Source organism: Ctenopharyngodon idella, chromosome 10 (genome assembly GCF_019924925.1).
Source record: "Ctenopharyngodon idella isolate HZGC_01 chromosome 10, HZGC01, whole genome shotgun sequence".
Classification (NCBI taxonomy): Eukaryota; Metazoa; Chordata; class Actinopteri; order Cypriniformes; family Xenocyprididae; genus Ctenopharyngodon; species Ctenopharyngodon idella.
This window is the reverse complement of record NC_067229.1, coordinates 19,790,226-19,803,451: the sequence shown is the minus strand read 5'-3', so window position 1 is coordinate 19,803,451 and position 13,226 is coordinate 19,790,226. Positions and strand designations below refer to the sequence as shown.

General features: G+C 43.6%; 1 protein-coding gene across 2 annotated transcripts in view; it reads left to right on the top strand.

The window, feature by feature from the left end:
• The window catches only part of mark1 (MAP/microtubule affinity-regulating kinase 1), a 56,392-nt gene that overhangs the window by 16,800 nt on the left and 26,366 nt on the right, over window positions 1–13,226 (top strand). For both annotated transcript variants that reach the window (XM_051909730.1, XM_051909729.1), the window contains exons 2-3: window positions 5,653–5,856; window positions 9,036–9,089. In XM_051909730.1, coding sequence (XP_051765690.1) covers window positions 5,653–5,856; window positions 9,036–9,089 — 258 coding nt within the window. The remainder of the gene's footprint in view (window positions 1–5,652; window positions 5,857–9,035; window positions 9,090–13,226) is intronic.

Genomic DNA, 13,226 nt, shown 5'->3' with positions numbered 1-13,226 from the left:
GGAGGCGGTCTTGGGGGAGGGATGGAGGGCCAGGCCCGTGCAGGGGGACAGGAAATGACAATGGCGGGCCTTGGCCGTGGAGCGTGGGCGGACCTGGTGCGTGGAGCGTGGGTGGACCTGGGCCGTGGAGCGTGGGCAGACCTGGGCCGTGGAGCATGGGCGGACCTGGGCCGTGGAGCGCGGGGTCCCGGTGCACTGGAGGACCTGGTCCGTGGAACATGGGCAGACATTGACTTTGGAGCAGTGGTGGGCCTGGATCATGGAGCAATGGTGGTCCAAGCTCCGCATCCGCTGGAGCTTGGTACCCATAGTCCCCCCCAAAAAAATATTTAGGGGAAACTTGGGCAGACCTGATGTGAGGGAGCTCTGGCGTGGCTGCCTTGGCATGACAAGGCTCTGGCATGGCAGCCGTGGTGTGACGAGGCTCTGGCATGGCAGCCGTGGCGTGACGAGGCTCTGGCATGGCAGCCGTGGCGTGACGAGGCTCTGGCATGGCAGCCGTGGCGTGACGAGGCTCAGGCGTGGCGTGGCGAGGCTCTGGCGTGGCGTGGCGAGGCTCTGGCGTGGCGTGGCGAGGCTCTGGAGTGGCAGCCGTGGCGTGACGAGGCTCTGGAATGGCAGCCGTGGCGTAACAAGGTTTTGGCGAGGCAGCCGTGGCGTGACGAGGCTCTAGCGTGGCAGCCATCTCGGCTGAGGGCTCAGGCGTGGCAGCCATCTCGAGATGCTGATCAGGGGCTAGAGTCCCCTCTGGACGCTGGTCAGGGGCTGAAGTCCTCCCTGGATGCTGGTCAGGGGTTGGAGTCCCCTCTGGACGCTGGTCAGGGGCTGGAGTCCCCTCTGGACGCTGGTCAGGGGCTGGAGTCCCCTCTGGACGCTGGTCAGGGGCTGGAGTCCCCTCTGGACGCTGGTCAGGGGCTGGAATCCCCTCTGGACATTGGTCAGGGGCTGGAGTCCCCTCTGGACACTGGTCCAGGGCTGGAGCGGATGTGTGTGCAGCCCACACACATAAAATACCCGTGGCCATAATGGTCAATGCTGCATCCTCTGGAGACTCTGGTATGGCGGCCATCTTGAGACGAGTCTCTGATGTGGAGGCCATGTTGTGAACAGGACCTGGTGTGGCAGGCATGGCGTGAGCAGGCCCTGGCGTGGCAGGCATGGCGGGAGCAGGCCCTAGAGTGGCAGGCATGGCGGGAGCAGGCACGGTGGGAGCAGGCACTGGCGTGGCAGGCATGGCGGGAGCAGGCACTGGTGTGGCTAGAATGGTGAGAACAGGCCCTGGCGTGGCAGACGTGGCAAGCATGGCGTGAACAGGCCCTGATTTGGGAGGCATGACATGAACGGGCCTTGGCTTGGCAGACACGGTGTGGACAGTCTGTGGCTTGGAAGGCATCACGTGAACAGGCACTGATCTGGCTGGCATAACGTGAACAGTCTCTGGTGGGGCAGGTACGACGTGAGCAGTTTTTGACTTGGTAGGCATGACGTGAACAGAAACTGACGTGGCTGGCTTGGAGTGAACTGGACTTGCGTGGCGACGTGAACAACTCCTGACATGACGGACGGGATGTGGAGACTCTCTGGTGTGGTGGATGCTGTAGGGTTGCGAGGCTCCTCATCCGCAACTCCTACAGTAAATGAGGATCCACTCAACAGAAGGGCGTGGTCAATGTACTGAGCCAGGGAAAAATTTATTTTTCCCCCAGGAAGCCATGAACGAACAGGTTCATTAAGCCCCATCCTAAAAATGTCCTTTAGTGCCACGTCATTAAAATCCACAATGTGAGAAAGTTCCAGAAACTCCTCGACATAATCCTCAATAGTCCTACTTCCTTGATGGAGACGTAGAAGACTGACTGCTGGGTTCATGGTGTCGGTCGTGTATTCTGTAACGATTAGTCCAGACCTGGCTCACAGTCTCCGCTCTTATTCACTCCAAAGGTGTTCTATCGGGTTGAGGTCAGGACTCTGTGCAGGCCAGTCAAGTTCCTTCACACCAAACTCGCTCATCCATGTCGTTATGGACCTTGCTTTGTGCACTGGTGCGCAGTCATGTTGGAAGGGGCCATTGTCCCATTGGAAATTGTCCAAAATGTCTTTTATGCTGAAGCGTTCCTTTCACTGTAACTAAGGGGCCAAACCCAACCCCTGAAAAACAACCCCACACCATAATCCCCCCTCCACCAAACTTTACACTTAGCACAATGCAGTCAAGCAAGTACCATTCTCCTGGCAACCGCCAAGCCCAGACTCATCCATTGGACTGCCAGACAGAGAAGCATGATTCGTCACTCCAGAGAACACGTCTCCACTGCTCTAGAGTCCAGTGGCGGCGTGCTTTACACCACTGCATCCGACGCTTTGCATTGCACTTGGTGATGTAAGGCTTGGATGCAGCTGCTCGGCCATGGAAACCCATTCCATGAAGCTCTCTACGCACTGTTCTTGAGCTAATCTGAAGGCCACACAATGTTTGGAGGTCTGTAGCTATTGACTCTTTGACTTCAGCGCACTGTGTGCCTCAGCATGCGCTGACCCCGCTCTGTGATTTTACGTGGCCTACCACTTTGTGGCTGAGTTGCTGTTGTTCCCAATTGCTTCCACTTTGTTGTGATACCACTAACAGTTGACCGTGGAATATTTAGTAGTGAGGAAATTTCACGAATGGACAAGTGGCAACCTATCATGGTACCACGCTTGAATTCACTGAGCTCCTGAGAGCGACCCATTTTTTCACAATTGTTTTTAGAAGCAGTCTGCATGCCTGGGTGTTTGATTTTATACACCTGTGGCCATGGAAGTGATTGGAACACCTGAATTCAATGATTTGGAGGGGTGTCCCAGTACTTTTGGCAATATAGTGTACATGGGTTCTTTGTAAACCATAATTTTATGTATGACTTCTACTCATATTTATTTTGTTTATTTTGGTCCATAAACTCCAAATCAAAGCCATAAGATAAAACAAAAATCTGTATGTATCATCAACTAAATAATTTAACAAAACAACCCATAGTGACCAAAAAGGAGTAGGCAGAAGCCATTGCTTGATTTGAAAAGTGATGTTCATTCTATCTGTCAATAACTTTTTAATTTATCCACCTGATAAGCATCTCAAATAACAGAATATGGCCATTCAACAATATCTTATCAACAGCTCCTTTACAAATGATTCATTCAACAAAATTCAAAGAATATATAACCTTCCTTTAAGTAACATAATTTTTGCCAAAAAGCCATAAAATGTCTGTGCTAAATACTGAAGGAGTTAGTAGATAAAAATTACTGTAGTGATTAAGTGTCACAACCACCGGTTCCCGCACTACACTTCCCAGCATTCCCTCTGCCCTGCACCTGCACGTCATCACCTTCACACGCACCTGAGGACCATCATCATTAACACTCATTTGGACTTGTATTTAACCACTCACCTTTCCCACTTGTCTTTGTCGGTGATCGTTCATGTATGTGTTGGTGTATGTTCCTGTGTTCTCCCGTATTCTCCTGTGGATTATCTAGTAAAAGACTTGTTTGGACTTTATCTCCTTGTCGTGTGCTTAATACACCAGCAACCGTAACAGAATCACCGACCGCCCTAAATGGATGAATGGGCCAAATTCATCACATTGGCTCAGGAGAGCCATGACTTTTTAGTTTATTCTTCACGTTTTTTCCTTTTTGCCGTCAGCAGCCAGCTGGAGGATGAGGAATTAAGGAAGTTGTACCGGATCGGGGCGAGCTACAATGGACCTTGTGAGCTTCCTGATACCACCGGCTTGAACTGGAGGGAGGCCATGCTGAGATGCGTGGAGTTCAAGCGGTCCCGATCCGGAACCCCTCCGTACCCAGTTCCCAACCAGAGACCCACCACCGATGGAAACGACGACCCCGCCGTGACGTCAGAGCCCGCGCCAGGAGGAGCGACCGAACCTGACAGCAGCCCGGAGCCTGAGGTATTTCCAACTGAGAAGTTCGAGTCGGGGGTCCCTTTCAGCGGCGAGGGAGTAGGTGTCGAGGACGTCGAGCTGGAGAGAAGCCCCGCCCACCCGCCCGTCACTGAGAGTGAGTCTACTAACAACGATACTACTTCTCAGCTGTTTGAAAGCTCTCTATTGGACTTATCAATTCCCACCAGCCTCTCTCTGCCACATCCTCTACTGGAATGTTCTACAGAATCTCCATCTCTGCCTTCTTCCCTGACCCCAACCAAGTCTGCTGTTCTGCCCGAGCTGTCACCCATCAGTCCCGCTACACCACCATCACCTCCTCTCAGTGACGTGGTTAGATCACGGGACCACTGTGAGCCATCTCCTCCGGGGCGTGAGGATCTCGTGGCTCCGCCTCCAACATCTGTTCCCATCTCTCCTCCTCAACCCGTCGACCTGACTCCTTCACCTACGCTCCTCCCTCCCTCGTCGTCTGCTGGGACCTTCGAGCCATCGGCTTCGCGGAGCTGCCTCGGATCGTCGACTTCACCTGGGTCGGACGTCACATCGCTTACGCAACGGACTTCCGGGCCGTCTGTTGCTCTCCGGCCCTCCACCCCTACTGCTCCAGCTAGCTCCGCCCTCCCTCAGGCTCCGCCGCCGCCCTCGGTCGCTCCAGCTACACCTCAGCCCTCAGGATCCCTGCATCCTCCTCGGATGGTCGTCGCTGTGGCTCCGTCGCGGTCGCCTGGGTTGTCATCATCGATCTGCTCGATCTGTCGTCCATCTGCGCCGTGGGTTCCTCCTCCATCGCCGCGGCTGCCTTTGCTCGTCCCCAAGGTGGCGCTGATGCCTTCACCACCATGGCTCCTCCCTTCAGCGCCACCGCCGATGTACAGCATCCTGGTTGGGGACTGGGCCTCCGTCAGACTCGTCCTCCAGCTTCACCGTCCACCTCCTGAACCCCCTCCGGCCTGCCCCTTCGGATGTTCCTCTACGGCGCGAGGACGCGCCTTGCCGGAGGGGGGAAGTACTGTCACAACCACCGGTTCCCGCACTACACTTCCCAGCATTGCCTCTCCCCTGCACCTGCACGTCATCACCTTCACACGCACCTGAGGACCATCATCATTAACACTCATTTGGACTTGTATTTAACCACTCACCTTTCCCACTTGTCTTTGTCGGTGATCGTTCATGTATGTGTTGGTGTATGTTCCTGTGTTCTCCCGTATTCTCCTGTGGATTATCTAGTAAAAGACTTGTTTGGACTTTATCTCCTTGTCGTGTGCTTAATACACCAGCAACCGTAACATTAAGCTAAAAAAAAAAAAAAACATATCAAAGTTCAACAAGGAGAGGAGCTCACAGACATAATAATAGAAGATTTCTTACAAAATAATATTTTATTTAGAGACCAAATGCAAAGACAAAACGTTTTCGATTTACATTGTCATCAGTGTCGTAACAGACAATAGCACACCTGTATATTGAATACAAAAATAATATATACATGTTTGATTCACTGACCGTATGTAAACATTTATTGGAGAAAAGCTCTAAAAATGTTTTAAGGAATACATAGAGCATCTGCATTTTCATGGCATCTGCCGTACAAAAACGGCATGCACACGAAATGGGGTCTAGCTAAGTCAAATTTATTTTCTTTTTTCCATTTTTTTTAACATGTAATTTGAATATAACACCCTGTCCTTTTATTTTTCAGCATACATCTGTCGATGGCTATGCGGACACACCAGCACCCCCCACAAAATCAGCGAGTCGGCAGAGTCTCCCGCGCTGTCGGAACTCTGTGGCGTCCATCACGGACGAACAGCCTCACATTGGGAACTATAGACTGCTCAAAACCATTGGCAAAGGGAACTTTGCTAAAGTCAAACTTGCCCGCCATGTTTTAACAGGAAGAGAGGTAAGCAGATACTATTTAAAGGGGACCTATTATGCAGAATTCACTTTTACATGGTGTTAGAACACTGATGTGTGTCCACAGTGTGTGTAAACAACCAGCCTATAATGGTAAAAATCCACACACTCCTTTTTTTATAATCCGCATAAATCAGAAACTGTGTCTGAAAATACGCTGTCCCAGATTTCCCCCTACTGTGACATCACAAGCCCATTCCATGACTTGTGACGATCTGCCCTATTAGCATAGATCCTGCCCACATTGTCTGCTATATCCTCGCTATAGCACCTATTTTTATAATGTCTGCGCTACATAAACATTACAAATGTTCTGTTTTTGGATGTACCAATAAACATAATAGGCTCCATAGACTCCTGGCGTCTGAGCCACTGAGGACACAGCGGATTATTTCATTTATGAACGAAATGTTCTGAAGAAATTAGGTAAAGTCTTATATGTTTGTGCAAATCTTTATACGCCAGACTGCTTCGCAAACAAGGGTCCGTTCAACACTGGATTTGCACAAAGTTGATTCTGAAAGATACCGACATCCTACTACAGATCCCACATGAGTAGCTGTACAACAATTTATAGATGATCATGATGGAACATGCTAATCAATAAGTTGAATAAAGTTAACTCCACAAGTTCATAAATTCATCAGCTAACCATTCATAAACGGCCTGTTGCATTCTAAAAGTTGTAACCTTTTCCTGAGTCTCTCCAATTGCGTCGACTCTGGTTCGAAAACCGACTGAACACCGCTACTGACAATTTCTGACATTTTGGCTGCTTGAGATTCTTCAGTTTTGTTGTTGCCAGAGTATTACAAGTAGCACAAGCTTCTGGAAATGGGGCGGGGGGCAGCAGTTCTTTTGCATTTAAAGGGACACACACAAAAACTGTGTTTTTGCTCACACCCAAATAGGGGCAAATTGGACATGCTATAATAAATGATCTGTGGAGTATTTTGAGCTGAAACTTCACAGACACATTCTGGGGACACCAGAGACTTACATCTTGTAAAGGGGGCATAATAGGTCCCCTTTAATGTTACATATCCTGTATTAATGCTAACACAATTATTACATATTTGAATGACGGAAATTGGCAAGGGTTCCAGCTTTTGAAATTGTCATAATACTTAATTTTTTGTAGGTACGTATTGTGCTTATTTTAGGTAATATGTAAGCTTAACTTAAACTAATTTTGCATAGCCAGACTTATGCCTGTTGCCATGAATTTTGGTGCACTTTCCGTCTGATTCTCTCGGCCACTTAAGCCCAAAGTATACTTCGGCCGTTCACATTCTGCGACAGTTCGCGCACTGTCCATGTGACATAATTTTCAGGTCTCTATCAACTATCAGTTAAAGATTATACTGTATTAAGTACATACTAACGATATTTATTTAAAATATGTATAGCTTACTATATAGTGCATAATAAAACAAATTGAACGCAATTTATTTTGCTTGATAAACTGTTAATTAATTAATAATAATAGTAGTATAGTAGTAGTAGTAATAGTAGTAGTAGTAATAATAGCATTTTAAGTGAATAATTAAACCTCATTAAATTTTTTAATTTTAAACTGAAATATTTGGACATTTAACACTTAAATTAACACGTAATTACATTAAAGATGTTTGTGAATACATGCAGGGTAAGGTCAAATGCATGTATAAACTAAGCTATCAGGCTAATCAGGTGTCTGTATGCTATGCTAGTACATAAGCTAACTAATACAGACATTGATGGTCATTATAACATAGTTCAAACAGCATTTATCCTAACATGATTTTGTAGTAATTTATAAGGCGCTAAAGAGACTACCTATTAAAAGGAATTTTAGCCAATATCCCGCTTTACATAGTTTGTGCTTGCTGTTTAATAATTATTTGAAACTTAGCAAACTGGAAGCTCCAGTAGTAAGATGAAAATATTTATCTTGAACTCTGTCTTGGAAACTATGTTCGAAACCTTAAACATTTTAATAATCACTTAAAATGAATGTATACCTGTATGATATTATGCTGTAGCCACGTTGGACCAGCGGTTTAGAAAACGGATGGATGGATGATTCAGCTGTTGGTGACATCATCATCTGGTGAGACGCAGGAATTCATTCGGCGAGTGACTCTAGCGGTGCATTATGGGTATTCTCTAGCTGTTGAGCGTACATCTGTTGTACACTCGTTATTGCGGTGCATTGTGGGATTGAATGAGTGCACTCAATATTGTCCACTATGGTTTCGGACACCACTACAAATGGATGTCCCCTCAAATAGTGCCCTATTTAAAGGTATATGGGGTGATTTCAGACACAGCCCCTGATTTGTCACCATAGCAGATCTGCTACTTTTATCCTTCCGATTGAATGTCTTGTAAATGACACGACTGCCCTCTGATGTCTGGTAGAGCATAGAAAAGCAATTGTACTGCGCATGTGTCGAACTCGTCCTTCCACGCTAATCCGCCATTGGGTATACTTTGAAAGCTGTGCGGACATGACTGTGCATGAGACTGAGCAGAACACGGAAAATGCATAGTTAAGCTCCGACCCTGGTCAAACACAAATGAACCAGCTAATTTAGATTTTTAGCAGCTCTTGATAATTACAGACAAGTTTGTTTGATCAGGGTTGGATCTGAACTAGGTAGATCTCCAGGAATAGGATTGGGTACCTCTGTAATAGACCAATATGGGAAAACACATTCAAACTCAATAGTCTCTATGAACAGATGTAGTCAAGAACAAAGAAATTGGTGCGAAAGGAACAGACTGTGAATTTCCATACAAGGCAAACAAGTATCAATTATTTCACAAAAATAACTCCAAAAACAAATCACATTATACATTTATCCTGTTTAACTCTTGACCCACTGTAAACCTGCTGCCAGTTCTCCCTCATTCAGGGAAGCTGAAGAGATTCTTTTGAGTTCTAAAATAAGGACACTCACCTAGTGCTCGAAACGGCATGCATTATTTAACAGCCTGCACGTCACAACTCACTTCCAGGGCCAACAGAGACTCCAAATTATGTAAGATATGGAGCCGTTTTGCTCTGATGCTCAGAGAGAGGATGATGACATAGCTTTAGATATTAAGATCTATAGGTTATTATATAGGAATCTTCTATAAATATAAACATTTCACAGTAACGCAGTATTTGTCTTTCAGGTAGCAGTGAAGATCATCGATAAAACACAGCTGAACCCCACAAGTCTACAAAAGGTGAGACCTCAGTGTTTTGAGACTTAATTGACATGGAAGAAATGCTTATCCTAGGCATTGTTAGCACATTGTTATCATGTTTTATCTTGTCGCCAGTATGTTTTAACATGTTCCTAGGCATTGTTAGCATGTTATTACAATGGTCTATCATGTTTCAAGTTTATAAAAGAGAGTCTGCAGCAGAGAAATCATTGGTATTAGTGTCCATTGAACATTTAAATGGAATATTTCTGTCCTTTCTCTCCTCGCAAAACATCTCAGCGGGTGATTTCCAAAACCGTCATGAAATGATGATAGCCAGCTCACTCAGAGGTGTTATTTGCAGCCAGTCTTGACTTAATGGACTAATATGAAAGACAGCATTAAATGGCTTGTGAAGCATAGATTTCTTTTCTTCGTTGATGCATTTCTATCTGAGTGGGTTATATCAAAGAGATTGCCCTTTTATCACTGAACCCTACTATTTTAGAAACATACTATAATTACACATTTATAACAGTTAACTACAATAAAAGAGTAAAAATCTTGAGGCTTGATTTAGCAGCACAATTTTGTTTGTAGCTTTTAAAGCTGCACTCTGGGATTTCTGTGCCAATAGCGGCAACTAAAGCAGTGGTTCTCAACAAGGGGGCCTCAATATATCTTGAAATGATTTAAAATAAATTAAGACAATCAACAGACTTTTTATTTTATTGACCCCCTCAACAACTGTAGAAGAAGAAGAAGAACCAGAATTCCCACAGTCTTGGATAAGTCCTAGATATATGAGGGAATATTAAAGGGGTGGTTGATTATGATTTCTCTTTTTTAACTTTAGTTAGTGTGAAATGTTGCTGTTAGAGCATAAACAACATCTGCAAAGTTACAACACTCAAAGTTACGACGCTCACTAACCATTCAGAAACGTTCAGATGCATTCTATAAGTTGTAACATCTTCCTGAGTGTCCGACTCCGGTTTGAACAATGTAAGGCTGAACACCGTTACTGACAATCGTCATTTTGACTGCGTGAGATTCTCCAGCTTTGTTGTTGTTGAGCAACCGAAGCGTGAGCTGTTAAAGCTCCGCCCTTTTCTGGAAAGAGGGCTGGGAGCAGCAGCTCATTTGCATTTAAAGGGGCACACACAAAATCGGCGTGTTTTTGCTCACACCCAAATTGGGGCAAATTTGACAAGCTATAATAAATGATCTGTGGGGTATTTTGAGCTGAACCTTAACAGACATATTCCGGGCACACCAGAGACTTATATTACATCTTGTAAAAGGGGCATTATAGGGCCCCTTCAAAAGTGTGATTTCTAAGCTTGGAAAAGTCATGGAAATTGATAAAATGTTAAAACGCCATATTTATTTAATTGAGTAAAAAAATATGTTTACAAATCTTTATCTTTAATCCTTATTCTCCTTATATAAATCATGATCAACTGGAAAAACTCTCAACAACTTGGAGTCAAAAATGTTGAGAACTGCTGACCTAATGGATTTGCGAAAATAATACTTTGCGAAAAACAAAAATACTAATCTGTTTCCTAAAAATTCCTCTCATCTTCCATTGTTCAGTAAGAGCAATTGAGGGTTTTGAAATTCCATGTGAGTCTTAAATGAAGTCCCTAAGGATTTCGGAGATGTGGTCTTAAACGAGACAATGATCTAGGATCGGATGGTCACAAATGGCAAAATTACTTCCGTTAAGTGACCTTGGCCTGTACACTTCACTAGCATCCTCTGATGAAGGACCGTTCATGAAGGGATTGTATTGATCACTTTCATTCGGAGCAACCCTCTGGATAGATTTTCCTTCCTCCAAGGCCTTCAAGGACATCAGAATGATGTTTGGAAATTGCTTTTCATGCTTTAAGACTTTGTTAAATTATTTGGTTTTATTAGAAAACTGCGTTTTATTAATGTTCCAGTAGCTCAACTGGTAAACCATGACAGAAAACACATTAATTTAACTGATAAAATGAATCTACTGTAGATTGCTTTGGATCAATGTGTTTTCCAAATTAATGTATGTAAAGTTTTATTTCTGTACATTTAATTATTATCTCATTTGAATATTTTAATGAGGCCGTTTCTCCCTTTTTTGATTGATGTGCACATTAGCATTGCTTGAACAGATGGACAGTGAAACCTACACTGATCTCTCTTGCCTCACGTTTCGACAGCAAGATTAATGACCGCATGGTGAGGTTTACACGCGCGCACACACACACACACACACACACACACACACAATGTCAGAGTTTGTCTGTAAATACGGTTGTCTCACACCCCTCCCCCAACAGCGCTCATCCAGTTACTTTTTTTTTATATTGTTAAACACCTGAGGTCACAAATGAATTCTCTTCCTGTACCTTTATTCACCCAATATTCAACATTGAAAATAATCGGCATGCTGGTTCTGCTGGAATGTGACCCAACACAATCAGCGTGTCCAAGAGCCTTCCACAACCTCTGTGTCATCTTACTTTCATGAGACTGAGTACCCATCTTCTCTCATCCAACGTTTGCTGGTTTCTTGAATTGATGCTCATTTATTTGCCATTTTGAAACATTTGTAGGCTGAGTCTGATGCTTTAGAAGAGTCCTTAAAGCTGCTCTTTTGTTGAGCGAATTTGTGTGACCAGTCAAACCCGATGGGAAATTTGCGTGGGGAAATCTTTTGCCAAATTCCCAATTGTGTCGATTCCTATTGAAATGACTGGATTTCATCCACAAATTCACAGAACAACGGTAAATGTGCCCCGCATCTTTAGTGTAAACTAATCTAGGGCTGGACTATTATGACAGAAATCATAGTTGCGAAATATTTCCCTTGATATTGCTATCAAGGTTTATTATTAGAGTAGAGTGTTTCTGCCATAATGCCCCTTGCCCTTCAGAGCACTTACTTTAAGACCATAGCGATGCTCACTTTACAACATAATTTGTCATGAGCGAGTTTGTTCAACCTCTGTGAGTGACAGGAAACTGACATGTCCCCCCCGCTGTGATGACGTCTGTATAAATCAGGGGGGTTGTGATGCACAACAACATGCAAAAACATACACTCCATTGTAGGACCCACTAAAGGAAATGACACACTTGTCAGTGTCAGAGTGGAATGTTGCTGTGGCTGTTTTTAGAAATATTGCTGTAAAAATAGAAGCTTGGGCTCCTCTGCTGATTATTTACCAGAGCAGACTGCCAAGAAGAATCTCACTTTCTCTTTTTTTCCCCTCAATTTCCCTTCTTCTCCCTGTGCCTCCAACTTTTCAAAGGACACATTCATCGTGACAGACAGAGGTCACATGAAAAGACACATTTCTGCTGTCACAAACTTTATGATTATGGTTCATCTGAATAATTTGCTTGTTTTATGAATCTCATTATGTTATGTGCACTTTAAATGCTATATTAATTTCACGATTTCTTTCATAATCAAAATCCATATTTAAACTAAAAATAAAAATATTATGAAATACTTTTTTTTTTTTTTTTACTATTTGCATACTATTCTCATTATGCAAATTAGTAAGAGGCACTTTCCATTAATAGGGTTTGCAAAAAGCCTTGAAAAAAATTACGTTTTTATTTTATTTCATTTTTTCAACAAATTTTTCAACAAATCTTTCAAAAATGCTCAGTCATAATCTAAAAATTACATAAAATGTTTTACATTATAGTTTTCAATTGTTACCATAAATTAGAAATGACTGGGAACAGTTTAAAATCTTTATTTGTATTATTTGTTATTTTATAGAAAGAAAGAAAGAAAGGATAACTGTTGCAAGTAACGTAGTTGCAATGCTTAAATTGTATGATTCATTTGGGACCAAATATTGATTTGTAAGTTTTTGTACATATATTATCTACATTTTTTAAACGAATTTATCAATAAACAGATGATGAATAGCGTTGATAATTCAGCTTGATGAATGCAATTGACATTACAGTTAATGTTAAAAATGAGAAAATAAGGTCATTTTCTTGACTTCCTGCTGTGCTGCAGAAAAAAGGTCCAAAAGAAAATAGTTATATTTACATTTATAATAGTTTTCACTTTAAAAAACATGGAATTTGGAAAGTAAATAGTACATATAAAAAATGGCAAATACATTATTAAAAATATCTCTTGTCAAAACTTTTTAATTA